The sequence below is a fragment of the Cyprinodon variegatus genome, unplaced genomic scaffold, assembly GCF_000732505.1.
Source record: "Cyprinodon variegatus isolate N-32 unplaced genomic scaffold, C_variegatus-1.0 Scaffold789, whole genome shotgun sequence".
Taxonomy (NCBI): domain Eukaryota; kingdom Metazoa; phylum Chordata; class Actinopteri; order Cyprinodontiformes; family Cyprinodontidae; genus Cyprinodon; species Cyprinodon variegatus.
Genome location: NW_015151242.1, coordinates 180,997 through 208,980, shown reverse-complemented (window position 1 = coordinate 208,980; position 27,984 = coordinate 180,997). Strand labels below are relative to the sequence as shown.

At 40.1% G+C, this 27,984-nt stretch overlaps 1 protein-coding gene across 1 annotated transcript; it reads left to right on the top strand.

The window, feature by feature from the left end:
• The first annotated feature begins 332 nt into the window (after positions 1-332).
• LOC107098563 (zinc finger protein 703-like) lies at positions 333-3,594 on the top strand. The gene is made up of 2 exons (XM_015396302.1): positions 333-942; positions 1,324-3,594. The coding sequence occupies exons 1-2, from the start codon at positions 691-693 to the stop codon at positions 2,794-2,796; spliced, it is 1,725 nt and encodes a 574-aa protein (XP_015251788.1). The 5' UTR covers positions 333-690; the 3' UTR covers positions 2,797-3,594.
• Positions 3,595-27,984: the final 24,390 nt, after the last annotated feature.

Genomic DNA, 27,984 nt, shown 5'->3' with positions numbered 1-27,984 from the left:
TATCTATCTATCTATCTATCTATCTATCTATCTATCTATCTATCTATCTATCTATCTATCTATCTATCTATCTATCTATCTAAGGGTTGTGTTCTGCCTTGCATGGTGAGTTTGTCTTGCTATGTTCTCCATGTGCAACTTGGAGGTCACTGGCACAAATTTCCAGCAACATTGCAGCTTCTTCTTCCCCATGGTGGTGGGGCCATGAAGCAAAGCACGCCCATTTACTTAGTCCACCTCCCTCTCAGCAAGCAGCGGCTTGTGATTGGATGGCGGCTGCCTGCTTTGAAATTCCTCCCCTCACATCCTCAGTCTGTGGATTAAGCAGTGAGAGACTGAGAGGCAGCTGCAGCGACGTTCAGAAACACGCACCGCGCAGGACAGCTGCACACGATTTCTTCTGCTGGCTTATTCTAACAACTTTCCTCTTATTTTGTTGTTCTTTTTCAAACCCATTTCCTGGATAAAGGAGTATTTGGCGAGTATCTTTGAAGGATGACACTTTGGGTATTTCTTATTTCATAAAAGGGTTTGTTTTTGCGACGGAGGACGCATCTTTTGCGCGCTGCTGATTTTGGATTAACGCACTTTATTCTGCTCAATTTATCATCATGAAATGTGCAGATAAATGAAACTAAACCCCGCGCCCGCTCCCCGCATGTCATTGGCTCTGTTTACGCCCAGACCCAGATGAGAGATCTCCCTCGTGGATCTGAAGTGCTTTTACGCAGTCAGTCCCCGGAGCGCAGCGGTGATCCACACCGGAGAAGAGCAGAGAGCGCGTCTTCTCCCAAACCTGCGTCTCTTCTTTCTCCCTCGGACCCGTCACGTCAAGCTAAAAGGCTTCCTGTCCGCATTGTAAATATGTTGACGGCTCACAGCGGTCACCTGCTGCACCCGGAGTACCTACAGCCCCTCACCTCTGCGCCGGTTAGCATTGAAGTAAGTTTTCTTTTTATATTAATATAAATACATATATATATAAATCTATTTAAAAAAAAAAAAACAACCTTCGTTGGCCTCATTGTTTGTTTTAATTCCTGCTTCACATAAACAGTCTTGACTAATTAGATTCTTGAAAAAAAAATTTTTTTTTATTATTTCTGTTTCAGAAGATGCCTTTAAATGCACTCTATGTCCAGTAGGTAGCTTAAAGTGCATATATTTAATAAAAAAAATCAAAAAGTATAATTTATATTATATGTAGATTTACAATGCCATAAATATATTTATGTTTTTATTCTCACTCTAGAATTTAGACTCAAATAATATTTTATTTAAAGCAAATAAAGTTCACCCTTTTACCTCTCTTGTTCTCCTTAGCTGGATGCCAAGAAGAGTCCTTTGGCTCTGCTGGCCCAGACCTGCTCTCAAATTGGCAAACCTGACCCTCCCTCCTCCTCCAAGTTGACCTCCCTCTCTGCTGGCGCTCTAGGAGACAAGGAGTCGTCTGGCAGGTCATCCAAGCCCGGGGAGCAGCACCAGTCCTTGGATGACAAATCCAGCTTCAAGCCCTACTCAAAGTCATCAAGTGACTGTCGTAAAGATGTGACAAAGGGGGCATCGGATAAAGCAGCTTTAAGAGTGCCGAATGGAAATTCCAGTGGAGAAAATACTCCATGTCAATCTTTTTCCTCCCATTCCAGATCACCAAACTCCAGCTCTCCTCTGCCCCAAAGAAAGAGCCATTCCCCTTCCATGCAGCCTTCATCACACTCCCAGACACCGCATACAGACAGCAAACCGGAGCAGGCGAGCTTGGATAATAGCAGCAATGCACCTGGCAAAAAAGACTCTGATGTAGCAAAGCCAAGTTTGGATAGTGCTCACTTAGCCAACTCAAGCCAAGTAAGGGCCAGTGCAAACTCAAGCAATGCCAGCTCAGCCAGCAGCCCACGGCCAGAGAGCAAGACGGACCCTCAGGGCTCTTCCCAGCCTGCTCTCAGCTCTGGACACATTGCTCCAGTCTCTCCATTTAAACCAGGACATTCTGTCTTCCCCTTACCCCCAGCTACTATGGGATACCACGGTTCTATTGTAGGGGCCTACACCAGCTATCCCTCACATTTTGTTCCCAGCTTGGATCCCACCAAGTCCAGTTTGGGCTTAGGAATTCAAGGAAAGCACCCCAGCTCCAGCCCCCTAACCGGAGCTTCCCCACCATCTCTGATGCAAGGTTTGTGTCGAGACCCTTACTGTTTGAGTTACCCCAACGCCCCCCACCTTGGTGGTAGTAACTGCTCCACGTGTATCCATGACCCTTCAAGCCTCAAGTCAGGTTTTCCTCTGGTTTACCCCTCACACCACCTTCACTCCTTACACTCTGGCTCCCTGTCATCCAGCAGCACACCCTCCCTTTCCCACCCCCTTTACACATATGGTTTCATGGTCCCAAATGAGCCCCTTCCGCATGCTTGTAACTGGGTATCTGTCAGTGGGCCTTGTGATAAGCGTTTTGCCACATCAGAGGAGCTTTTGGCTCATTTGCGTACCCACACTTCCCTGCCTGGGATGGTGGACAGCAAGCTGCTATCAGCCTATCCCTCAGTTTCTTCTTCAGCCTCATGCCATCTTCACTTGCCCCCTCCCAGCAGCCCCGGAGCTCTGCCCAGCTCCTTCTCTCTACGAGGCTCCCCAGGATTAGGCTTGGCACGTTACCATCCCTATGGCAAATCACACTTGCCAGGCAACCCAGGACTTCAAATGCCAACTCTTCCCTCTTCCTCAGCCTACTACTCCCCCTATGCCCTCTACAGCCAGAGACTTGGATCTGCCTCGGCCCTGGGATATCAGTGATTAACCCAAACACCATAATCACTCATCTTCCACAGGCACCAGCTTGGACTGTTGAGACTGAAATAAAGATAGATTCATGTGAGTGAGGTCATTGTAAGTGCAAGGCATCATGCCAGTTGGCCTGCCAGGAATACCACCTGTTTGCCTCAGGATCGTGACCAATGCTCCAGAGGGAAAAGGCCTCCGAAAGATTGTCTGCAACAGAATCCAAGAGACCAACAGACTTTGATTAAAGACAGCAGAAATCTGATCTTGAAAAATATGAGATTATCTCCTGAGTTTGGAGTTTTGCTTTGATTTTAAAACGTCTTCTCTCCAGAATTAAAAATCTGTATTTATTTTGTATTGAAGCGCTTTGTTTTCCGCTAAAGAACAGGGGTGACTTTCTGAAGTTTTCCAAGAGAGAAAGATTGATTTAACTATAGTACCGTTTTTATCATAACATTGACAAATAAAAATATAGATTAATTGTGAGGCTTAATTCTAAGGAGCTGTTTTGTTAGATCTCCTTCACTGTCTCCCATTTTCTGTTTTGTTTTTCATTTCCTGAAATCATCGATTGCGTACGGCCACTTCAGAGATTTGCATGTCTGAGAAATATCTTGAACAATGCAACAGTTATTTCTATTTGTAAATATACAAAGATGTAATATTTTTTCAAGCTTACAAGAGATCAGCAAGTTGTTGAGATGTCACCTATGAATATGGTGCAAAATTAAAAATGACATGAACAAAAATAATGGCTGTCCTGTCTGACCAACAGGAAAAGGTCATATTTTGAATAAATGATTCTTGGTTGCATTTTAACTTGTTTTCTTCCTCTCATTGAATTCTATATATGGCACCTTTTTGTTTCCAGCCTCGTAGGACACAGTAAATCTCGTTTGACTGCAGCGCAGCACTTATCTAGGACTATCTATCATTTCGGCTCTTACAGCTGTGCTGTATCTGGCCATGAGTAATATTTCATGGCACATATCACTTGACAGGTCTGTCCCTAAGAGGGCATCTTGGGTCACATTAGTCCTGTTAGCTATTCTCCAAGGACTTTCATCTCTCCTCCTTCCATCACCCCTGCCTTGCTTTTGTTGTTTGCAGCTTTTAATTGCTGATTCTAGTTTGCAAAGGTGAGAAAGAAACAGCCTCCTCAGCAAAGTGCATGTGCTGTGTGGGTCACTGGGACTTCAATAATGACCTCAGGGAGGTGTCGACCTAGGATCTCCTCACACATCTGATGGATTGGCCTGTAGCACAAAGGCCATAGCTGACAATGGGAGGTGGTTAATAGAGAAATATTCATCAAGACACTGACACGTCCCCTGAGGAGTGCAGACTTTCTCTTACAGGAAGCCCCTGATCTCATGAGAAGACTTGTTTTCTTGCTGCTTTAGCAATCTTTGGTTTTAGGAACTAATTCAAATTGAAGGACTTGGTTTATCTGGGATTTGAATGTTTGGTCCCTGATAGTGTGTCTCCTCTATTTGGCTGTCAGGGTGTTCAAGGATTAAGTCTATGTGGCAGCTATTGACCCGGACTCCCAGACTCCTCTGGTCTCGTGGTTCATTAGCACTCCACTCAGGGAAGAGCCAAGCACAGGTGTCACTTGACAGGACCATTAAGAAAATGGATGACCCTCCAAATCAGCATGCAGCAAGGTCACAGCACCCTGATCGCTCTTTGGGACGTAGCACTTAATTCTCTCTTTTTTTAGAACTGTTACAATATACTTACAGAACCTTTTTATAGCTGTAACCATTGCTTAATAAAATATAATGTAGAGATAATTTCTTCTAGACATGTAGACGTAATTACTTTGTTGCTACTATGCTTTTAGTGCTCAACAAATGTATTTTAATCTACAAAGTTGAACCAGTGACATCTAAAGAAGTTTGTCGCCCCCTAAAGTTAGATTAGTAAAGTACAGCGCAAAATGGCCAGAAAACATTAGTTATTTGCCAAAAATATAAACAAAACTTGATCCCACCAGATCCAATCCAAACTTTATGCTTTCTTACATTAAAACTGTATGTGAAGCAGGAAGTTAAGCATACATGGATTTAAACTAAATTTAAAAACTCTGATTTTCAGTTGATTTACTGTGGTTCTGGACCTAAATACCTATAGATGCTTTGATTTAAGCCATTCCAACACATTTTTTAGAAGTTTTTTTCCCCGCACTTCACTATATTTAGTCATTCTATCTTCTCAAGTAGCCCTGTCTTGCTGAACAAAAGCATCCATGAACATTGATGGACATGGAGCCTCCATGGTAATATGTAGATTTAATTTTCCTCATAAAAACAATTTTATTTGGGTCAGAAAGTAAAGTTTTGATCCTATCTGACCAGAATACTTTCTTCGATGGGTTTACTCTGTCCTCATCAGGTCTTTGGCAAACTGGAAACATGGCTTGCTTTAGCTTTCTTTGATTTTGTCTTGCTACAACTTTATAAAAGTTTATATAAAACCTGTTTAGTCATGGCCCATCATGTACATGCACACAATAAGATGCGTTGCCACTAAGACAATACTTAGAGTTAAAGCGAGCCATGAGCCTCTGCAACTGTTCCCAACCAATATGGTACAGATTCCCTTTTCAGATCACTGCATTACCTCCAGGGCGGTGATTCTCAACCTTTTTGAGTCACAAGCCCAAATTTCACATGCAGTGCTGTTTACAACCCCCCACCCCCCGTGCCCGATCAATGGGGTTACATTTACATGATCAAACAAGCCTTAACTCACTTCAGCTTTTAGTGTCTATCATCTTATTTGAAACACATTGGGATTTTTTGAAAAACATTAAGCAGCATCAAGAAGATAACTTCCAAACCATACCTACAATGGCTACTATATCCCATCATTTTGCTGTTAAAAAGTAAACAAGTTACACAAACTTTATTTTCTTTTTAATTAAGTAGAACGAAAACAGCACATGCTTAACTTTAACAAAACACACCAGAAAAAAGCGCACATTTAATTTTAAACATCTATGTTTCAAGGAGCTTAAGCATGCAAAATGACTTCCTGGTCAAAAGCAGAGAAGTTTTTCTGCAACTATTTAATGTGCAGCTGGGCCTGCTGGTTTCAACAGAGCAGCTGCATTCTTGGCTTCGTGTTAAAAATGGCCACGTGGACATTACTCTCAACTCTTAGGAGTCGGGATCTGGGTTTTTTTTTCATGTGTGTCAGCACTAAAAGGTCTTTTCGGACAGCTATGTGGATGCAAATAGAAACAGGACATCAGTTGCTGCTTTTGGTAGTGCTGTGTGCTCTGTGGCTGCTGACAAACAGAATTCATGCAGCGTGCATGAGGAGAAGGCAGTTTGTAATGGATTAGAGGTGAGATTGAACAGGGTGTCCTTTAACTCTGATGACAGGGAAGGTGGTGAAAGGCCTATCCAGTCCTTTTCTGGGGAATCCTTATTAGTGAAGTACTTTTTGAAACTTTCAAGCCAGCACCTGAAGTGAGAAGCAATAATTGCTTTTGTACTTTGAACCGCTATGTTGTCTCTCCATGAAGTCCTCAAGCTCTGGAAACTTTTCTACATTTCCACCGTCCGCTTTCTTTCTCTTAAATACTGTGTCCTTAGCAAACTGATTGGTTGTCGTTGTTTTGGTGAATGGCCAACAGTAACAACAGCTTTGAGTAATAAAATGCCTGTGAGACCAACGGCTTGCCTCCTCCTAATGTCTGGTTTGAGATTAAAATTTTTCCAAAAAAGATTTGCCAGTCCCAAGGAATCATCTTGCAACCCAAATTGGGGTCTGGACCCCAAGGTTGAGAATGGCTGCTCTAGGGTTGCAACAGGCCTCTTAACTGCTTCTCTGATCAACGCTCTGTGTGCCACGGCTAAGTAAATTGCTTTTAAAAGCTAGCTTTCCTTAACAACTTTGTCCTTGCTTGTCTCCTATGTTCTTTGGTCTTCGTGACACTGTTTGTTTACAAACAAACCCCTGAGGGTTTCACATAATTGGTCTTATGATGTGTTCACACCGAATGCTGTCGCAACGTTGTGGTGAATTCACATAGAATCCCTTTACAAACTGCACTGTAAATGGCGGTGAAGTGGCCAGAGGTGAACCCCAAGCGGTGAGAGCGTTCACTGCTCCTCCCTCACCTCTTGCGACTATAAAGAGCAAGTTTGTTGTCATACAACAGCACCACATGGAGAGAGAGCGGAGCGGTGATTGCTGAAGTTAAAAGAATCTGAACTTTTCTATAAAATCGTGACACGAGAGCCAATCAGGCACTGGTTGTAGGTTAAGCTTTTTTCAAAAATGGAATAAAGAGATAAACAATATTAATGAAGGTAATTGGGGGGATAGTTAACTTCTGGGTGAGCTAAAAATAATCTTTAATATCTCTGAAACAACAGCATGTGATTTTTTTATTTGTACTTTTTTTATTTATACAAATGACCATTTAAAATGCACAAACCTGCACTAAAGAAGCAAAAACCATTCAGTCTGTTTGCTGAGTTTTTCAATGAGACATACTGATTTTTGAAGTAAAAAATGTAAAGAATTCAATGAGACACAGTGATTTTGAAAGTATGTATGAAAAAATACTCTTTGACACTCTTTTTAACTTGCTAGCTCATAGGTAGAGCCTTTTCTTTACGCTGGAGTCGATCAGCATGAAGTACAATGTGTCTCCGTGAAGCAAGGCTGAACAAAGCTCAATAACCAAAACCATATGTAACAGATACAGGAAACATCAGGTTGTAAATCTAAGTAACATGTCAGGACAGGATCCAAGATCTTATTATATTTGTCCTTCTGATTCTGAATAAAACCATGAATATTTGCAAGACTGAGACAGGAAATGAGTACAGAAAGTCATTGAGAATATCACTAGGAGGAGCAGAAGTCTTCCATAAACTCTGCTTTGCATCTTATAATGGAGGTTTGTAAGGCAGCTGGTGCTGGGATGTCATTTCTAGAACTGTACAGAGTGCTGGTTACGTTGGCCTGGATTTTGAGGATGATCTTAGGTCGGATGGGGGGGTCGAAGTCTGTACTTGGGGAGGTTGAATTTACCTTCAGTTTACCTTCGTCCATCAAATGGTGCTTTCACTCCATCCCGATGCTCATCAATCTCCAACCCCCACACACACCTACTACCCCAGCTGAGTCAACAGCATGCCCTCCATTTATGTCACCTCTGTTTGTGTGTGCATGTGTGTTTGGTGGAAAGGGGGGGAGGAGGGGGGTTATTTAGCCTCATTCTTTTGTTCACAGAGTACTTTTGAGACCATATTGTGGGCATCAGCTGTACACTCTTTTTGTTTTTGTGAGTGATTGTAAGTACAATATGGGTCTAAGTACAATATATATATATATATATATATAAATCCTGCCACTTTTTAATTTATTGAATATGTGGCCGTTTGGGCTTTTCATACATGCTCTAGTCACAATTGATCCCATTTATAGACGTTTGCTTGTAGATTCAAGCACAAAATATTTTGGTCAAAACCTTACTCAACCCTTTGTCAACCAAACGGATGCCTTGTCAACCAAACGGATGACCATTTGGTGTTGGAGATTGAAGGTAGACAAAGCAGTTAAAGTATTAAGCAGTTTAGGCTGTACTGCAGGACTGTCTATCTATTCGCCTCTACTGCAGCAACAGCTGCCTGATGCAGCTCCGGATGCGCCCGGTCACGTCAGTCAAATTTAAAACTCTTTACAATACGTGGAGCAGGTTCAATTGAATTTCATTCAGTTTATTTATATAGTGCCAATTCACAACACATGTCGCCTAAAGACACTTTACAGTTACAATCATACAGTGACATTGATTCAGAGTTTTCTATTAAAGGAAAACCAATTAATTGGTTCGACTCATTGACTCGAAGACAGTCCCTCACACTAAGCATGCTTGCAGCAGCACTGGAGAGGAAAAACTCCCTTTTAACAGAAAAAAACCTCGAGCAGAACCAGGCTCAGTGTGAGCAGCCATCTGCCGAAGCCGACTGGGGTTGAAGAAGTCAGAAGCAGAGATGCAAAGGCAACTGTAAAAGGTGGCCACGTCCAGGAAACACACAGCCAGGCAGATGAGCTCTAGCTCCCATGTCAGAGGATGAAGAGAGCACATCCAGCTAGTCACAGTCAGCGAAACAGGACTACACTGAAAAACAGGCCGATCTCCAAGGTTCAATTATGTTATTGGCTGCTTTGCTTCATCTGGGACAGCGTATCTTGAATCTCTGTGGGATCATGGGATGCAATGAAATCTCAAGACGTTTCAGAAATTCTAGAGAGAAATGTGCTGCCCAGTGTCAACAAGTCTCAGTCGCAGATCATAGGTGTTACAACAGGATAGTTACCCCAAATAACAGCTTAAAGCAGACAAAAATGGCGAAGAGGAAATCATTAGACAATTCTGAAGTGGCCTTCTATGAGTCCCGACCAAAGCACCTATTTGCTGAAGGGCGTAGTTACAGGAGTTATTGCAGTGATAGCCACAAAAGGTTGTGCAACAAAATAATAAATAACGGGTAGCATCATTTTTGTCAAGGCATGTTTCATAAGTTACTTTTTTAAAATAATTTTGTCCAAGTAAGTTTGAAAATAGATGTCTGACTTTCATTTGTTCATCTTGATAGATTTGTGTATTTGTAATTGCTTTTTTTCTGATTGCAGTAATTTTTGGGACCATTGTTGGTTTTTCTTTCATTAAACGAGAGGTACCAATTTTGCCCACCTGTATACATTCAACAGCTGAATGTAATCTATTTTTTTGTTTATTGTCTACTTACATGTTTTTCATTATGGTAGAAGTTGGAGCGACCTGTAGTTTTTGCAAACAATAACACAAACTTTTTGCTCAGCATATCTTACTTCCTGATTTTTGTGTTAATGTCACAGTACCTTTTATGATTGTGTCATTAACACATATTGGATTTAGCTGTGGCAATGAGACCAAAACAAAATCAGATTTATTGAAGGACACCACTTACTACTGATGTATTTGAGAACTAGAACAACCTAGGAAAATGTCTGTCACCGTTTATGACAGACCATAACTCAAGCACACCCTCTTACTAATCTACTTGTTACTTGATTTACTTATTTAGTTACTTGACTTGCAGATCTTTTCAGTATTTTCTCTGTCTCTTTACTTTTTATTTACATTGATAATGTCATGATACAGAAGCTGCAACAAAACAGAGTCAAAATCTTAATACTATACAAATATTAATCTCCTGAGCTACCAAAAGAACTCAACTGGTCTATCAGTTGAAAATTTTAAATTTTAATCTCAATTCAGCTCTATCTATGTTGTCCTGTTGAATTTTAATTTAGAACAAAACTAAACTATTTTGTATGCTCTTCAGACCAAACACTGTCTTGGTAGGAGGGTTCTGTGGCACAGGAACCTTGTAGACCACATAGGACACTCAGAAAGAGGCAATGCAGCTAGAGAACCTCACATGGAGACCCACAATGAGAAAACTTTGGTGACCCACGAGGTGTGCCCATGGGAGGCCTGGGAGGAAAACTTCCACAGATTTGATTGAGGGAAAGGTCCAACATGGAGCAAGGGTGTCAGAGGGTGGAAAAGAGCAGGCTCGGGGGTCTCTAGATGATGCAGAGCAGACTCAAGGGGTTGTAGACAGCTCAATGTGGACTAAGGGGTCTCTAAACAGGGGCCACCATAAGGCTCTGAAGAGGGGCCGCTAATGTGCCCCAACTCTGTAGAGGAGCCACTAAGGGCCCCTAACTCTGAGGAAGGACTATAAAGAGTCACAGAAGTCTCTAAAAAAAAGCCCCATTCTGATTCTTGGACAGGTCCATTACATGGCTCTAACTCTGGAAGGCATTCATCAAAGAGCTCTGACTGGAATGAGCCCATTAAAGATCTCTGACTTAGTGCTAAAAGGCTGAAGCCTCGAGGATGGCTGACTGTCAGGGAGCTAAAGGTTCTTGTTGAGCTAGCTGAGAGGGAGCTACGGGTTCAGTAAGATGTTCAAATTTAGGGGAAAGTCCAAAAAGCAGCTCAGATCGGGAGCACAACTAACCAGAGGCTGAGATGAGGGAGCATAAGGACTTTGGAACTGAGGGGCTGCCAATACTGTAATAGGAGATGAATGAATGTGTTCTGGAGCTAAGGTTATGTTATGTGAGCCGATGGAGGAGGCACAAGGGGAAGAAGGTCCTCCTTGTCACCATAGAAATATTCAAAGCTTTCTGATTCCTTCAGTTGCGGGGAATCTGACATGGTGGATTCAGTGTGACTTGGGTAAATTGACTGCTTAACAGTCCTGAGATGAGTTAACAGCTGGGAGTCATTAAGGTGATGGCAGAGAGTACAAGGAGCACAGGGGAATCTGATCTGACTCATCAGAGGGGAAATGGTGACGTCAAGTCAACCTGTTAGAAAGCAAAGATTGGTGTCAGGCTAACCCATTGGAGGGGACATGGCAGCTTCAGACTGACCCATACGGGTGGAAGCACCACCAGCGATCCTCCGCTGGTGGTGACCCATAGGGGTGGAAGCACCACCGCCGATCCTCCGCCGGTGGTGCCTGATCTTGTTTGAAGCAGATGTCAAGAGAATCAGCAGCTGGAGTAGATGTAGGGGCAGTAGAAAAACAGGTGAGTGGTGGTCGAGGGGACGGAGGTCAGCTTCCAGTGATGCCAGTGACTCGTAGGGCAGATAAGAGATTGGACTTGTCTTTATGAATGTCCCGCAACTGTCACACAGCACAAACTCTCACCCAAGGCGGGTGTGCAACCCTTCTCTTAAGTTTCTAAAGTCCTTTAATAGTCCAGTAGCTCCAAGAGGAGACTACCAGGTCAATGACTGGAGTAATGGCCAAAGTGGGAGCAGGTGAGTAACTAGGACATACAACAGGGTTGGGAAGAAGTAAGAAGACATAGAAAGGAATGTAATGTAATGCAATAGGTAGCAGGGCGCGGTAGTTGTGTGTCTGATGCTCTTACTTTTTTCACATCTTCTTTTACATTATGACTTTAAAGCTCTTTAAGTAAAATATTTTAAGAACATGCTAAGTCATAAGTTTGGAACCATTGGACAAGTCCAGAGTGTTTTATGTTTTTATTAAATTGAGTCTAAAGTCATTAGATTAGTGATTGAAATTCTACTTTACATAAAAACTCTGCATAATGATAATCTGGCTGGTGTTAAACCTAAATACTGCTTGGTTTTTATGTTTGGAGGCCATGTTTTCATAAAACATCCATCTAAAGGGCATTTCCTATTCAGCATAGCCAACAAGTAAACCTTGTTTCTCCTCTTTTCATCTTATACTTAATAAATACTCTGCCTGGGCGGGAAATAGGTAGAATAGATTTTGTACATGGGTTGTTTGTGTTTTCTTTGAAAGAAATTTTCAGATTCACCTGCTAATAGTTTCTTAAAAAAGAGTTCTGTACAAACTGCTGAACTGCAATAAATTGAAATCTAAACAAGTCATTTTTTCTTAAAATAAGTGGATTTTTTCTTTAATTGAGCAGATAAATGAGACACTTTGCCAATGGAACAAGACGATTTACATTTAAAATGAGACAAAAACTATTGCATTGTCTTATTTAAAGTGCATATTATCAAATTATCTTAAGAGTAAAATATTTCATTAACCTTGTGGAAAAACCATTTGTTATGGAAAGCTACGTGTTTACACATTGAAGCTTTCTCTCTCCGGTTCTTTTTCCTAACAAGAGATCCCTTCGGACAAACTCTTCGGGACAAAATAACACTTCATAATCTATATGTATTAAATAACCATGACACATGACAACAGACTTTGACAGAAATTCTAATCTTACTCAGAGCAGAGAAAGTTACAGATTTACAGAAGGCAGTGCTTACCAACTGTGCTCAAATCTTGAGAAGTGGCCACGATTCACAGTTAAAGAAGCATTTTATACAACTCCAGTATGCGACATCATCAAATCATTACATCATACACGTTTGCAGATGAAGAGATATCAATGGCCCCAGCCTTATCAAAATATTAAACTTTATTCTTAGATCAAGGACACTGCTCTTTGCTACGTACTTAATGAAGAAGCCTTTTTATCCTGACAGAGGAACCGTCCCAATTAAATTAACTACTTATGAAAACATTAGTTTTCAACAATAGTCAGGTGTTATCAGTGTTTCACAGACTCATACATCATGAATAACAGACTTTTAAAACTCCTTTTCCCCTTTTTATTTTATTTTTATTTCAGTAGTGTTTTTCAGATATCAGAAATACATATTGAGTTAAGCTGACAAATGTCAAAGTGGCTACTTAAATTGTGTTATAATTTATAGGTATATGAAACTATATTTTTACAAATATAATTTTGTTTTGACAATCTAAAATTCAGTTTCTGCTAGCAAAACTGTAATTTAGGCAATCTGTTATTACAGTTCCAAATAGAAAAGAGATTTTGCCTAGAAAGAATCCTGTTTTATTGATCTACAAATGGAACAAAGGAGAGGAAAGCGCTTTTAATAAATGTCAAAAGGGCCAGAATACATATAACCTATGCATTAACATGAGCAGTAAACCTCCTCTTCACTATCTTCCTGTCTTTTTCAGGTGTAGGGCTGTTGCTCCTGCCCACATTCTCAATTTTTTTCTAATTCTTCATTAAAATGTCTAGTTCCAGTTGTGGGAAATAGGCACTTCTCCCTTCATGGAACTGGGGCTCCTGTGATGATGGCATTTTATAGCTGTTATGTGCATGCTTGACTCTGAGTACAGCTACTGAGAATTGACTAAACTAGCTCACAGCAGCTGTAGTGAAATCAAAATATTCTGAGTTTCCAACCTGAGGCTATATCAATTCAGTTTTGAGGATATAAGTCTGATAATTTAATACCTGCTTTGTGAAACTGGCCTCTTTTGTTTACTGGCATCACATGCCTCGGGAGTTAACAATCCTACTTTACTAGCCAGTGGGGTTTTATTAGTTGCAGTTCATCAAAACCAGATATAGTAAGGCCCAAACAGAAATTCTTGCTCAAGCATAGAAACTTTACAAACTCCAAGACTTATGATTCTATCTATTGATTTGGAATACAACCCATATATTCATATTAGCCTTATCGCCTCTGCACGGCATCTGACAAATGAGCATATTAGTTCAGAGAACAATTTCATCTCTTGACATCTAATCAAAATGTTTATAAAGGATTTGTTACCAAAAAGTGTCTGGTAACCATAATTGTATATTAAATTTAAAATCTAATTCTCTCAATTAAAAAAATCTAATTAAAATGGCTAATGTTCTAATATGTCCTTAGTAATCGTCTTAATGGAGAGCTGGAATTATATCAGCAGCCAGAGAAATGGTGCTGTAGTATCAATGAATTTAGTGACGGTGATGGACGCTTTGTGCGCAAGAGTTGAGGCGGTGCAGAGAATGCCACTGTGAGGTCCTGAGCAGCGGCTGACAGGCTGTGTGATTAATGACGACAGAGTGGGGAGCTGCTCCTCAATTAGACGCCAGCTCTACCCGGGCTCACCGACGTCGATGACAGATTGGACAGAGAAGAAGAGGAAGGGTACTTGGTTTCTCTCTCTCTCTTTCTGGCTCTCCTTGTCTTCTGAACAAAACATTAACCTCAACTCCATGACTACCACCTCTGTGTTTAACATCAGCACACAATACAGAGCCCCCGGCATCCAACAGGGACCACAGTGTTAAAGTAACCCAGATGGCGTGAACACATCCCTCATCAGAGCCTGTCACACAATCTGTGCCTCATCTCTCCACATAAACCCTGCGATTGACTATTTTACGTGCCTGTTTCAAATCCTCCCTTATTCATGTGGGTATTCAGGAATAGCGAAACACAATAAAATCATGATAATAACCCCAGCAGGCACAAAAAACTCCAGGCTGAGTACTGGTGTGGGCCAGTTCCTCTCACTTTCAATTCTAATTCTTATTTTTGTTGGAAAACAGGAAGCATTGGACAGTTAAATGGGATTTGACAATACCCAGAAAGAGTATAATAAAAATTAAACCAAACATTAGATACAATTCCAAAAGTGTGTGTATGGAAAGCATGAAATTTATTCTTATTGTCCCTTTTGTTGAACAGATTTTAATGCTGAACCGATCTTGTTACGGATTATTGAAGAGGGGCTAAAGCAAGACAGACAGTTGTGTATTTACATTTAAGAGTACTTGCATTTATACAAAGAGAGAACAAATATAAAGTGATGCATTGATTCTGGGAAACAGTTTTCCTTTTCATGGCTTTTGGCAAACTGCTAATACAAGTTACTATTAACAACAAAGTCAAATTGATGAAGCGTAAAATTATTTCTCGATTCAGATCAATTCAGTTCCATCCATCCATTCATCGTCCATTTTCTCCCACCAAAACGCAACCAATGAGGGTCGAGTTTGGACTGGTGCTTCTCCCCAGCAGTCTAAGCTCGAAATGCAGGCTACACTCTGCCTCTCAAAAACTTGCAATGCAGTGATAGAGTTGATACCTTTCAGCCATCATAATCCTCATGGCCATGCAGGGGACCAAGACATCTCACGTGTTCAGCCAGTCCAACAATGCCCCTAACGACCCCCCTTTTCAGAGGCATAGACCAGTATTGGATATTACAGGCTAAACAACAACTCTAACAACTCCCCATTACTGAGGGGTGGACCTATTGTTTCTGTTCAATTTGCATGTTTTCTAAGCCAAGACAAGGCTTTGTTGGGCTACTCAGATCAGTTCAGATCAAATCACCTCAACTCAACTTCACTAACATTCAGTTCAGTTTATTCATATAGTGACATTTGTTGCTGTCTGTGGTTGACTCCACTGCCTCACTCACAAAAAGTGTGCCTGAACATGACTCTCACTGTGCTCCCGGTGGTCTCTAGGTGGGTGAGCGCCTGCTGCAGCAGGTAGATGATGACATCCTCCACTCCGGGTGGGGCTCACTACAGTGCACAGGTGGGCTAGGATGAGGCCTTCCGTAGACTTCATCCAGTGGGAGGTCAGGTTGACTGGTCTAAAGTGGGCCGGTACCACAAAGGAGGTCTTCCAGAGAGTGGGGACCATCCCCAGGCTGAGGTTCAGGTTGTAGGTTAGAGATAGATTAATCATATCTAGAATGAAAGTGTGAATCAGAGGGAATACTTTCATAGATTATTTGCCTGGAACTGCATCAATATTGCTAAGTTGAAGGCTTAGGTGAAGATAATAATTAGGTTAACTGTAAAAGCTCAACTGAATCAACACAATCCAAACACAGTTCAGGTTCTGTAGGTAGAACAGATGGTGCTGGTCCTTGCCATTTCTACTGTGGGCTTCTCAGCAAGTGTTTCACTGAGTGAGGGAAATCAGCTAGAAACTAGGATGGATTGGTAGTGACCAGTAGGCATTGAACTATAACTACTATTTTTACACACCCAGCCATCCTGGGATCTTGGCTGCTCAGAAACTGTTGGAGGATTACTATGTGGGCGTGTTCGTGGTCTTGATGGCTCAGAGCTGTTGGCTACTGGGCCTATTCAGGTCTAGTAGTCCCAGTTCTTACTGTAGGACTCTAACTCTGCACCCACCCGTCCAAAGCTATAAAAATACTACCCTTATTACTAATTATTTTGAAAACCAAAGTAAATCATTTTCCTTCTGCTTCAAAGTTACTATAGACTTTATGTTCCTCATAAAAAAATACAATCACATGTTACATAACAAAAAGTACCAGAACTTTGACAGAGCTTAACTCTAGACTGGTTTTTATTTTGCCAAATTCAGAATTCCCTCACAGTGAGAGCAGCACAAGTTTTTATATAAAACAAAAAGATCACAGTCAGCAAAGTTAACAAACACGCTAATCATTAACAACCAGAGGGGAACTAAACGTTTCATTTACCGAATTATGTTCTGGTAACAGCATTTGGACTGGGCCACCAGCTGGATCTCATTTGCTGCTGTACTCAGGGATTGAGAGCAAGTTGTCATGGTTGGAAAATGAACGTGTCTTGGCATGGAACAAGAGGCTGCACTGATGATCCTGAATCAAGCTCCGGTCGACAGTTTGGGGTCTCATCTGGTCATTATGCTCACACTTTACACATCACTAGTCTGATGTCTGTTTCCTGGCTCCCATGGTATAGTGTCTACAGTCAGAGGCTGTGTCATTAGGATGATAATGCCTACATTTACCACTGAATTTGGACATTTTAACTTCTGCTGTTGTGTTTATTTTATATTATAAATCTAACTGTCTGTACATACTCACTGTGTTATAAAAATCAATTAGCAACTGTCTGTAGAAATTAATGTAAATATCCGGTTTGACGGGTGGCAAGCTGCAAATTTTTTCATTATCAAAGGATCTTATTTTTCTTTGCTTGCAAAAGAGTGGTCAGTAATATTACATGCATGCTTCTTTCTCACAGATTTAGTGACCCTGTTGATTTAGAGATTGAACTAGGATGTCGTTTTAGCCCTGCTGCATCTAGTAGAGACCTTTAGTGGTTGAGGGATTCTGGACACATAAATGCACCTAGGACCCAAAAATGGTCAATTGTTTAATAAAATATTTGTTTGATTTCCCGCAACTCACATTATTTAGTCATCTAACAAATGAGCAATACGGGGGGAAATATACATTGCTTGGGTTATTTTCAATTTTCTGTCTGTAGAAGCTCTGCAGACAGAAAAGAACTGTCATTTTTCATTGTTGGTCCTTTGTGGCTAAAGTTATTTTCTTTTTCCTGCATATAGAATCCAAGCTGTCTCAGCATTATAACTTTTATTCATTGAATGTATTACAACTTATGCAGCTCACTTTGTTCTGTTGCTTTCAGTTGTAAGATATCCACTTCTCATCATGGTGATGTACAACAGCTTTCTAATATTTTAGGGCAGTAGGTGGTTTTGTGAGAAGACATAAACCTTTCAGTGCCTTGGAAAAGCATCAGTCTTTTCTATGGATCCTTTTCTTATATTTTATCATATTTAAAACACAAACGTCAGTGTACTTTTTATCAGTGTAAAAGCTGTAAAAGAGAATAGGTAAAAGCTATTACCGGTATATTTCAAATTAATTCTTGATAGCTCATACTCAGAGTCACATTGGAGGAATAAGATCTGTAAAAATTAATTATGGAAATCTTGCCTCAAATATCCTTTTTGGCCTCAATTTCTCTTGGGCTATTGCTGCTTGTCTCAAAATTTTTTCCTGCCTCTAAAAAAGTTTCTTTTATATTCAGCTCCATCTTACTTCCACTTTCATCCGAAAAGCTTCAGATCCTTAATGAAGACAATAATTCCCACTGCCATCACCTTCCTTTGGTTTTGTAATGGTGTTTATCTCCACCCATAAAGTGTTTTTTATGCAGGCTAAAAACGTAAACTTTTGCCATCATGGTTTTTCCTCTTGGCTACTTCCGGCTTATTGCTTTACTTTTCTGTCCTTTCATTTTAGGCAGACAGCCATTACTTGGTTAGTTTACAGTTGTACCATACCTTTTCCCCTTTCAAATAGTGTCATGTATCCTATGAGATGATTAAAGCTTGGATATAACTTTACAGCCTTAACCTGGTTTGAATGTCTTCAAAGCCTCGTATATGTGCTAATTAGGAGATATCTTGGCGCAGGTGGTTAATTTTATCCTATCCAATCAAGAAGTTTGATAGATACACCAAAACCTGGTTTCATCTTGACAAGATCTTAGGGTATCAGAAAAATTAAACCAATGCACTATTCAGATGTTTAACTGTAGAAGAATGAATGATAACCATGTATAGTTTTCGGTTCATTCTAAACTTATATAATTTTGGGCTTTTCTTTTGCATGAAATTAGAAATACATAAAATTTTGTGGCTGAATGTAAAAAGATGTTAGAGCTATTGATGTGTTTGCAGGGAAAATTATTTCTAGATTGAGATTTGTTTCACCAAAATAATTTCAGAAGATGGGGGCCCCCTCCCTCACTTTTATGCTCTATCCTGTGTGTTGCTCTCCTGTAACAGTGAAACACCCACATGCCTGTAAATGTGCTTTTGGCTAAAAAAAAAAAAAGGCAGAAATTGGGGAGGGGGTTTGAGGATCAGGGAAAGCCAGGGAGAGGGCGGGAAGGGAAACTGAGCTGATTATCCAAATACAGTCATTAAAGGGGAAATGTGTTTTTCAAGCTGTCGGGATGATTAATGAGTGAGAGAGAAATCCTCACAAATGCTCTTGTTTAGTCTAACTGGCAGACATGATCCTCCCCATTGATTTATGGCAGGCCTGCTGTGTAAGACCATAGTGAGGTTATGGGGTGTAAGTCAGAAGGGGTTTGTGTGTACATGGGTGAGGGCATGGGTGCGCTTGTGTGTGCATGCATTGGTCCATGTATGTCTGTATGTGTGCGCTGCCTTGGAAGGGGAAAGAAGGAGGCTGTTTGTTCACACATGACCACAGGAGGTGAGGATCAGAGCGCTGAGGAGCTCTGGGAGAAATTTTACCTCATCAGCTTTCCCCCTCTGCTCTGACAAATCAACAACACAAACCAGAGACGGTTAGCTGAGGCCCTTTGCTATTTATTTTATGGCTCCATGATTGAACTTCAACAGCAAAAAATCAATGCTACGCCCAGAATAAATCAAGCTGCTGTCCAGAGCTACTTAGGTTTTCATCTGTCATTTCCCAATACCGCTCCACACAGACCAGACTGGAACAGAATAAACAATATTTCTCTCATTCCTCATCTTTAACCAATATCTATTTATACTTAATTTGGACTTTGTTATACCTAACCACCCTTTTTCTTATAGATTAGTGTAGTAGTTCAAATCAAATGAGCCTGACGTCCAAGAGGCAAAGTTTGATATTTTGTGGAATAAATTAATTTGCTCTCTTTTCAACAGGTAGAAAACAGGATCAATACAGCGTTCATGCAGCAGCAGCTTCTTACATATCACTGTGAAGCCTATTATCAGTTTGTTTACCTTGGCAAAAAGACAAAAGACAAGGCTTAGACTGGATCTGTTTTGATTGATTTTACTGTATGGAAGCTTAACATTCAACTTCTTTATCTTACATCTGTGAAAGCGGAGATGCTTTGTAAAGTTATCATCAGTAAAGGTTCCCTCACCAGTAGCAGAAAGATACCACATCACAGTAAATAACCCAGACGGATAACCCTTATTACTATGGAATTTATGTGATAATTTTATGTGATTACTTTTGGGGAATATATCTCAATTTATGAGAGCTTTGTCAGGGATGTCCCGATCCTATATTGATAATGGACATTGGTCCAATATATGCCAAAAAAACAAAAAATAAATATCATCCTGCACCTAAATCCCAGATACGTATAAGCAATCTAAAGCTGAACAGTACCTATACCATCATGCTTATGTAATGCTTGCTGACATTGTTTGCTTTACAAATCTGCCTGATTGGAGGATTTGACCTCCCAGAATATGTTCAACCTACTGTATGACATCTGGAAAAGCTCAGCATCTGCCCATCTTTGATGCCTTTGGACAAATGACTGACTGTTGAAAAATCCAAAAATGATTTCCACTCTTGGCAGATTCAGAGTCACAGCAGCATCAACTAATTTAATTCTCTGTAACAACCTCATTGCACAGCCAAGAACTCAGTGACCAACTTAACAGCGTCTTGTGGAAAAATGTATGTGTTTTATATCAGCATGCATAGAGTTGCATCCCACATGATGGAAAGTTTTTTTTTTTTTTCAATAAATATAGACGAAAATGTGTTGTTAGTACTCACCCACTTTTTGAAAAAAAACTGGTGCCAAACCCATCAACTTCAACAACCTCTGTTCTAAGACTCTTGAAAAACAGTTGCCTCCCATCTCCATTCTCACCTATCTGCAAACAGCCTGTATGAAGAGTCCCAGTCTGGTTTCTGAACACTCCATAGCACTGAAACAGCACTCATCAAAATCACCAATGATCTCCTCATGGCATCTGACTCTGGATTAATGACCATCCTTATTCTCCTCAACCTGAGTGCAACTTTTGATATGATCTGTCACACCACCATCCTCAGTAGGCCTTCTTCCCTCCTCTTCATCATCTACCTCCTTCACCATGGCAGAATCTTGCTAAACCCAGCTCTACCTCACCATAAAACCATTGTCTTCTCTTCCGCCCACATCCCTCACAGATTGCATCTCTGAAATAAAAGCCTGGTTCACAAACAACTTCTTCAATTAAACAGGAGTATTACTGAGGTTCTCCTCATTGGCACTAAATTAACTCTTTCCAAACCCGACAGTTTCCCACTTATTATTGACAGCGGCTCCATCTCACCTTCCCCCAAGGTGAAGAGTCTGGGTGTCATCCTCAATAGCAACCTAACCTTTCAATCCCATATCAATAACATTACCCGCTCTGCCTCCTTCCACTTAAGAAGCATCAACTGCCTCCATCCCTCCCTTATTCCCCACACTGCTGCCATACTTGTCCACAGCCTCCCTACTGGACTATTGCGTCTCTCTCCTCTTTGGCCTTCCTCAGAAATCGCTCCATAAACTTAAAGTGGTCCAGAACTCAGCTGCTCACATTATAAGAATAACTACCTCTGTCCACCACATCACCCCGGTCATCTTACAGTTCCACTGGCTCCCTGTGAATTTCCGCATTAAATATAAAATTCTCATGGTTACATTCAAGGCCCACCACTACCAGGCCCCCATATCTGTCAGGCCTCCTACATGTTCCCACCTACTCCTGTGCTCTCAGAGCCTCATCTGCTTTATACCTGTCCGTCCTTTCTGCCCGTCTCATCACCATGGGGAGCAGAGCATTCTGCCACTCCGCTCCCCATCTCTGGAACTCTCTTCCACCCCTACCTAAAAACACTGACTCACTTCTTCATTTCAAATCACAACTCAAAACTCATCTGTCTTTAATATCACTTTCCCTATCCCAGCCTTTGTAATTTTTAAATGGTTTTTATTCTGTATTTTCACTTTGTTTCTGCCATTGTGTTTTTATCTTGTGTGCGGTGACCTTAAGTGTCCAGAAAGGCACCTTTGAACTAAATTGTATTATTATTATTATATTATTACATTATATAGTCGTTTAATACTTTCAGGATCTATTCACTTTTCCACAAAGTAACTGAAATATATTTTTAAAAATAAAAGTGGTGGTTCAGAAATTAGTCTGTGTAAAGAGGCTATAAGTATTTAATATCCTACCTGCTGATATATATGTTTTGTTTGCTGCTACCAAATAGTGAATAGTTAATGCAAAGAATATTTCAGAACCCTATATCTCAAAGCCTTTGATTATAATATCGGGCTGCCTTTGTTAACAACACATTTTGATATAATTTGAGCCCACAGATTGTACAAAAAATTATAGACCATATGAGATTTGTGTTTGTACAATAAATAAAATTGCCTTCAATTGGCTCAGCTCCGATAAGCATACATTGGGAACAGCAGACCCGGACCAACCCCCTAATTTATGTGATATCATTGAGCTCAATGAATGTATGTAACAACATCGATCCAGCCGTTTCTGATCTAATTCTGATTCCATTCAATAAATATGGTGCAGGACCGGCAAGAGGGATTCGGATGGACAAAGAAGGAAACAATAATGCACGCTGACTACGCCTTGGCTCCCTTCCATATTGCTCTTCATTGTTTTCTTTCCTAATTTCTGTTGCAGTGGTGACATCATCAATGCTAACCCAAAGTGATGGTGTCACCATACATGTAGGGACAGAGGTCACACAGCTTGCTAGTGGGGGATCAGACCCAGTTTTTTAGCTAAATGGGAAAAGAGCCAAATGCCAATTGAAAGGAGGTCAAACCATGTGTGTAAAACCTACATTAACCTGCTAATTCCAGTAGGAAAGAGGCTTCAGCTATTTGATAGGAAGCCTCAACAAAGTCTGAGACATCTCACAGCCAAAATACACATTTCCTCGACTTAGAGAACAAACATGGTTGCCGTCACTTCAGATTTTGGTGCTCAAAGACCCACTCTGTCAGAAATGCTCTACCTCACATTGGCCCCCTCCAACTGGAGAAAGTGGGGCGTTCAAAACCTAGAAGCACTGATCTATATTTTCTAATTCAGAGAAAGTAACTCTAAACTAGCTCAAGAGGTGTCTCAGTTCAGGAAAGAAACAGTTAAGCAGAAAAGATTTGAGCCAGTTTTTATGTCAAATAAATGAAGGGAAGCACATACAGTTAGTCCCCCTAAAAGCCCATAACTATATCAAGAAAAGAAGCACTAAACACTATAAAACAGGCCCAACTACATCATTGATAACCAAAGGTAATAGATTACAGAAATATTAAAGCCTTATTCCAGATAGAAATTGATATTTTTACACACAGTACCTTATCATGATGATGTGAAAATAAAAATTAAAGCCTTTGATTAAAGCTACATTGTGTGATAATTACAGGGATTTACTGACTTACAGGGATTCATCTATGTAATTTATCCATTTATGAACTGAAAGTATAAACATTTATGTTTCCGTTGCTTTAGAAGTTGCTGTTTATGATTTCATAAGAGCAGTTCCAGCATTTATGGAGGCTGACATCTTCACACTAGGAGGGCATTGAGATGACAGACTTGTGACTGTAGAGATCACTATTATGTTTTAATGTAACCACATCAAGTTAGGCCTGTCTAAAATATATATCCAACACACATAATTAAAATACTATTTTTAAATTATCTAGGTAAACAAATCTCATCATCATTTGATAAGAAACGTGATGTGGATGTTGCAGTAGCCGTTTTTTACCATGACAGCCTTCATATTGTTAGAGGGGGAGAAGCTTACGCACTGTAGCTTTAATACTTTGTTGATTCTCCTCTGGCTGCGATTACAGCTTAAAGTATTTTATGAATATGATGCCACAAGCTCAACCCATGTATCTTCATTAATTTTAGCAGGACATTTTAAGCTCATTCGTGTTATATAGTTTGTGGAACATGAACTGTAACCTCTGCCTGAGGTGAAGCTGCTTTGCAGCAGGTTTTCATTCAGGATGTTTCTGCACATTGCTGCACTTATCTCTCTTTCTCCCAGCAATTTTCTGCTTCTGAGAGACATTTCCATAGCATGATGCTCCTGCCACCATGCTTCACATGGGGATGGTGTTGGCCTGGTGATGAAGAGTTCCTGGCTTTCTCCAAACATAAAAAAAAGACAATAACACCAAAGCATTTTAATCTTTGTGTTTCAGAACAAAGCTTTGAGGCAACTTCTCAAGTGCCTTTTCAACAAACTCCAAAAGGGCCATTGGCCTTTTATTACAGAGTGGCTTTCCTCTGAACACTCTGTAATACGGGCCTGATTGGTGGATTGCTGCAGAGATGGTTGTTCTTCAGGAAGCCTTTCCTCTCTCTTCCACAAAACACTGGGGCTTTAACAGAGGCACCATGGGGTTCTTGGTCAGCATGGATCTCTTTTCCCTCAGTTGCCCAGTCTAGACAGCTGATTAGCTGTAGGTAGAGTCCAGGTAATGTTAAACTTCTTCCATTTATCAATAATAGATGCCATTTTATTCGCTGAAACCATCATTTTTCTTTACCCTTCCCCATATTTGTGCCTCAAATAATCAAAATATCAGGGGTCTGCACACAGATACTTCGACCCTATGCTTAGTAAAGCTGGACAATTAATTACATTTGTAATTTAGTTACAATTTTAAATATTTGTAATTTTTATATTACGCAAGTAAGACACTAACATTTTCACTCCAGCCCATGGATGGCTGAAGCCCCCTAAAATTATTATCAAGCAGATTGTCAAATACTGTCATATCAGCTATTACCCCCCTTCATTAATGACTGGGGGTAAGGAACCCCTGTGGAGTACCACAGGGGTTAGTGTTAGAGCCAATTCTTTTTGCTATATATTTGCTCCCAACAGGTAGAACGATCACACTCCTTTTCAAGAGTGCATGGAATATGCTTGAGGCCCATGTTGTTCTTTTCTGCCTTGCAGCAAAATAAAATATTATTTTCTCGAATTTCATTGTTTCATAATTAATACAGCACAGTAGTTTATACAAAGCATAAAGGGAATAAAGTCAATATAAGTTCTTCATTTAAGTTTTCAGAAAAAAGTTGCTGCTTCCTGTGTTTTCTTTTCTGTTGAAAGTGGATTCAAGCGGCTCTTTGAAATTTAAGGGTTGCTGAATCCTGGGCCCATGTTTTATGAAACAATAATATTTCTCCGCAGTCAGTCGTATTAGTCATAATAGTTGTCACATTAAAACCGGGCTATTTCACTTGAAAAACCTTAGTGGCAACATCCAAAGCTTCACAAAAAAAAATTATGAATGCTGCCCTTTGTTGAAAACAAAATATATGAAATATGTTAGAAATGTGTGAAAAATTCACTTTTTTAACAAAACACCTGGCATCCACAGTGCTCTGGCAACAGTTCTTTTCACATGTGCCTTCTTATAAATTCCTTGATTTTAAGGCACTGATCCTTTCTGAATAATATATTCAAATGAATCTAAACAAGAACCTGCCTGTATCATGCATACCTTGTGTACGAGAGTGTCGGCCTAGTGGTTAGTGCAGTGCACTTGTGCTCTGAGAAGTTTGCAAGTACCTGGTTCGATCCCCACAGCCTGCACTCTGGGTCCCTGAGCAAGACTCTTAACCCCCGATTGCTCCCACATGGCTGCCCACTGCTCCCCAAGGGGATGGGTTAAATGCAGAAGTAATTTTTTCCAGTGTGAGATCAATAAAGTTTAATTATGATTAATATTTCAAATTGATATTGTATCATAGCATGCTTTCTTTTGGTTTGTATTTCATTTGATTAATTTAATTTGATTAACAAAGAGCCGTGTTGAAAGAAGTGCATTAAATAATCTTTTCTGTAATATATTCACAAAAGCATAACACATAGTTAAATTGACATGAGACTTATTTATAACCAAAGTAAACTCCACAGGGGCAGATTTTGCATATAAAGACTATCTGCTTAGGTCCCTTAGACTGCATTGCGCATGCACTAAAGCATCTTGGGATTAACCCCCCCAAATACAGGGTCCTAAAGACATTCCTTCTCCAGCTGTTTATGCGGTGGTAATACACTTAAAGTCTGTTTGCGCAGTAGGAAAGAAAGGGTGGCAGCTAGCAGGCAGAGCCATGCATGCAAGTAGGAGTGAGCACTTCTCCATGTGACAATAATAGCAAATTTCTGTGAAAATGGACTCTGTAAAAGGAAGATTTAGGGTCCTAAGAATTATGAAACCCAGAAATGAAAAACAACTATATGCTTGAGGTTAGTGTAGAGGGACATTAAAATAAAAGTGCAATATTAGCTTAAAAAACATTTTTTGTGTCAAAATCATTTAGTGCTAATGCATAGTGTCAGCTGTGAGACCTTTCATACACAGAGGTGTGTGCCTCTCTTAATCATGTTAATTTAACTGAATTTACCCCCATTTGATTCAGTTCAAGCTGAAGAAAAAGATCAATGGAATCAGAAAGCACCTTTGCTTAATTTAAAATTTCAATACTAACTTGAATGGGGTATCCTTTATAAAAACAATTACATTGTCATTATTGGTTATTGTAAGTAGAATTTTGAGGAAAAAATTGATACCATTTGAAGAAAACTGAAAACACAATCTAGACGTGAGCAGGAACCCTTTAATACAACTAAAGGTGGAGTGCAAGACAGGAAATCTGTTTTTTGTCATCCTTAGTCAGTATTTTTGTTTCTTATTAGTCAATCTGTATAAACTGAACTTTTAATTCTAAAACCAACTTTATCTGACATATTTAATGGCAGAGCTGTCATGGAAAATACCAGCATACTCTGCTCCTGAAGGTGAATACATTATTGCTAAGCAGTCCGGTTCAAGCTGGTCCAGATGGATGGTTAGCAGCTGTTGGCCCTACAACCTCTTCCCTTAGTGCAGCTATTAAGCCTATCTAACTGCAATTTCCACCATCCTTCCTCAGTTCCCTCTGAAGTCAACAGTGATCGCTTTCCCACACCCCCGCAGCTCAGCAATGCATAACACTGTACATACACTGTAGCAACATGTGCCCTGAGCTAACCCGTGCACTTTCACAGGACCAATTACCATGTCCACCCACATGTGCACGGATACACTGAATCACAAACACACACATCCGGTAATGTGTTTCACTTTGCAGGAAAAACAGGCAGATTTTTGTTTTATTTCTCAAACTGAAAAAAGTAATGCAACCGTTTTCTGCATTTACTTAATCATATTTACTCACTTTAACACAATTGATTCATGTTAGCCAGGTATGGCATAAAACAATTGTGTTAAAGTAATTAAATATGATTAAGTAGATGAAAAAGCGGTTGCATCATTTTTTTCAATGGTGAATTTCACTTTCGAAGTTTTCGGTGTTATATGTGACCATTACAGATTGTTATGAATACAAAACTGAAACAAAAGTAATGTGTTTCTGGGTTTTTGAGATTCAGGTTGTTTTTAAAATTTTAATTTTTAGCTGTTCTAGTTTCCTTTAACCTAAAAAAAATCTCCAAGCAAACCAAAACCAGTCACAGCAAAGCAGGTGAGAAATGATACGTCTGTTTATTGGTCAGAGAGCAGAAGAAGGGCAAATCATGTAGATGCTGTGATCTGAACTAGCAGAAAACAGAGAGCATAATTATATCCTTTATGTGTTTCTTGATATATTTCAGGTTTAATTATCTTGGACAATTCTGAGATGATCACGGTCAGATCACATTCAAATCCTTAAAAGAATCGTCTCCCTCAATATAGTTGCTTTGCAGAGCACTTAAGTGCAATTGCTTTGTTCACATCTACATAAATGAAGGTTATTGTAGACAGTGCCTCCTGTCTGCAGCACTGTCTGAGGTCACCTACAATTTTGGAGAGGTGCACCAGAGTGTCTGCGAAAGGCACATTTGCGTTCACTGCGACACACATGCAGATGACCTGGTTTCTGCATAAACCAGACCTGGTATAAATCAGCCTTTAAATTTAGCCCTTCGGGAAAAGAAGCAGTTTTGGTGTCATTATGATATATATTTCAACTTATCTCTGAAACCTTAATAACTTTTGTTTTCTCAGTTAGAATACCAATTTAACTGTTAAAAAAAAAAAACAACAAAAACGTATATCTCAGTTTTTAGTCATTTGGGGGTTTTAAAGCTAAAAAAAGGATGCAGTGGAAGGACTTCAGAACTGGGCTGAGGTGATCTACTTTCTTAG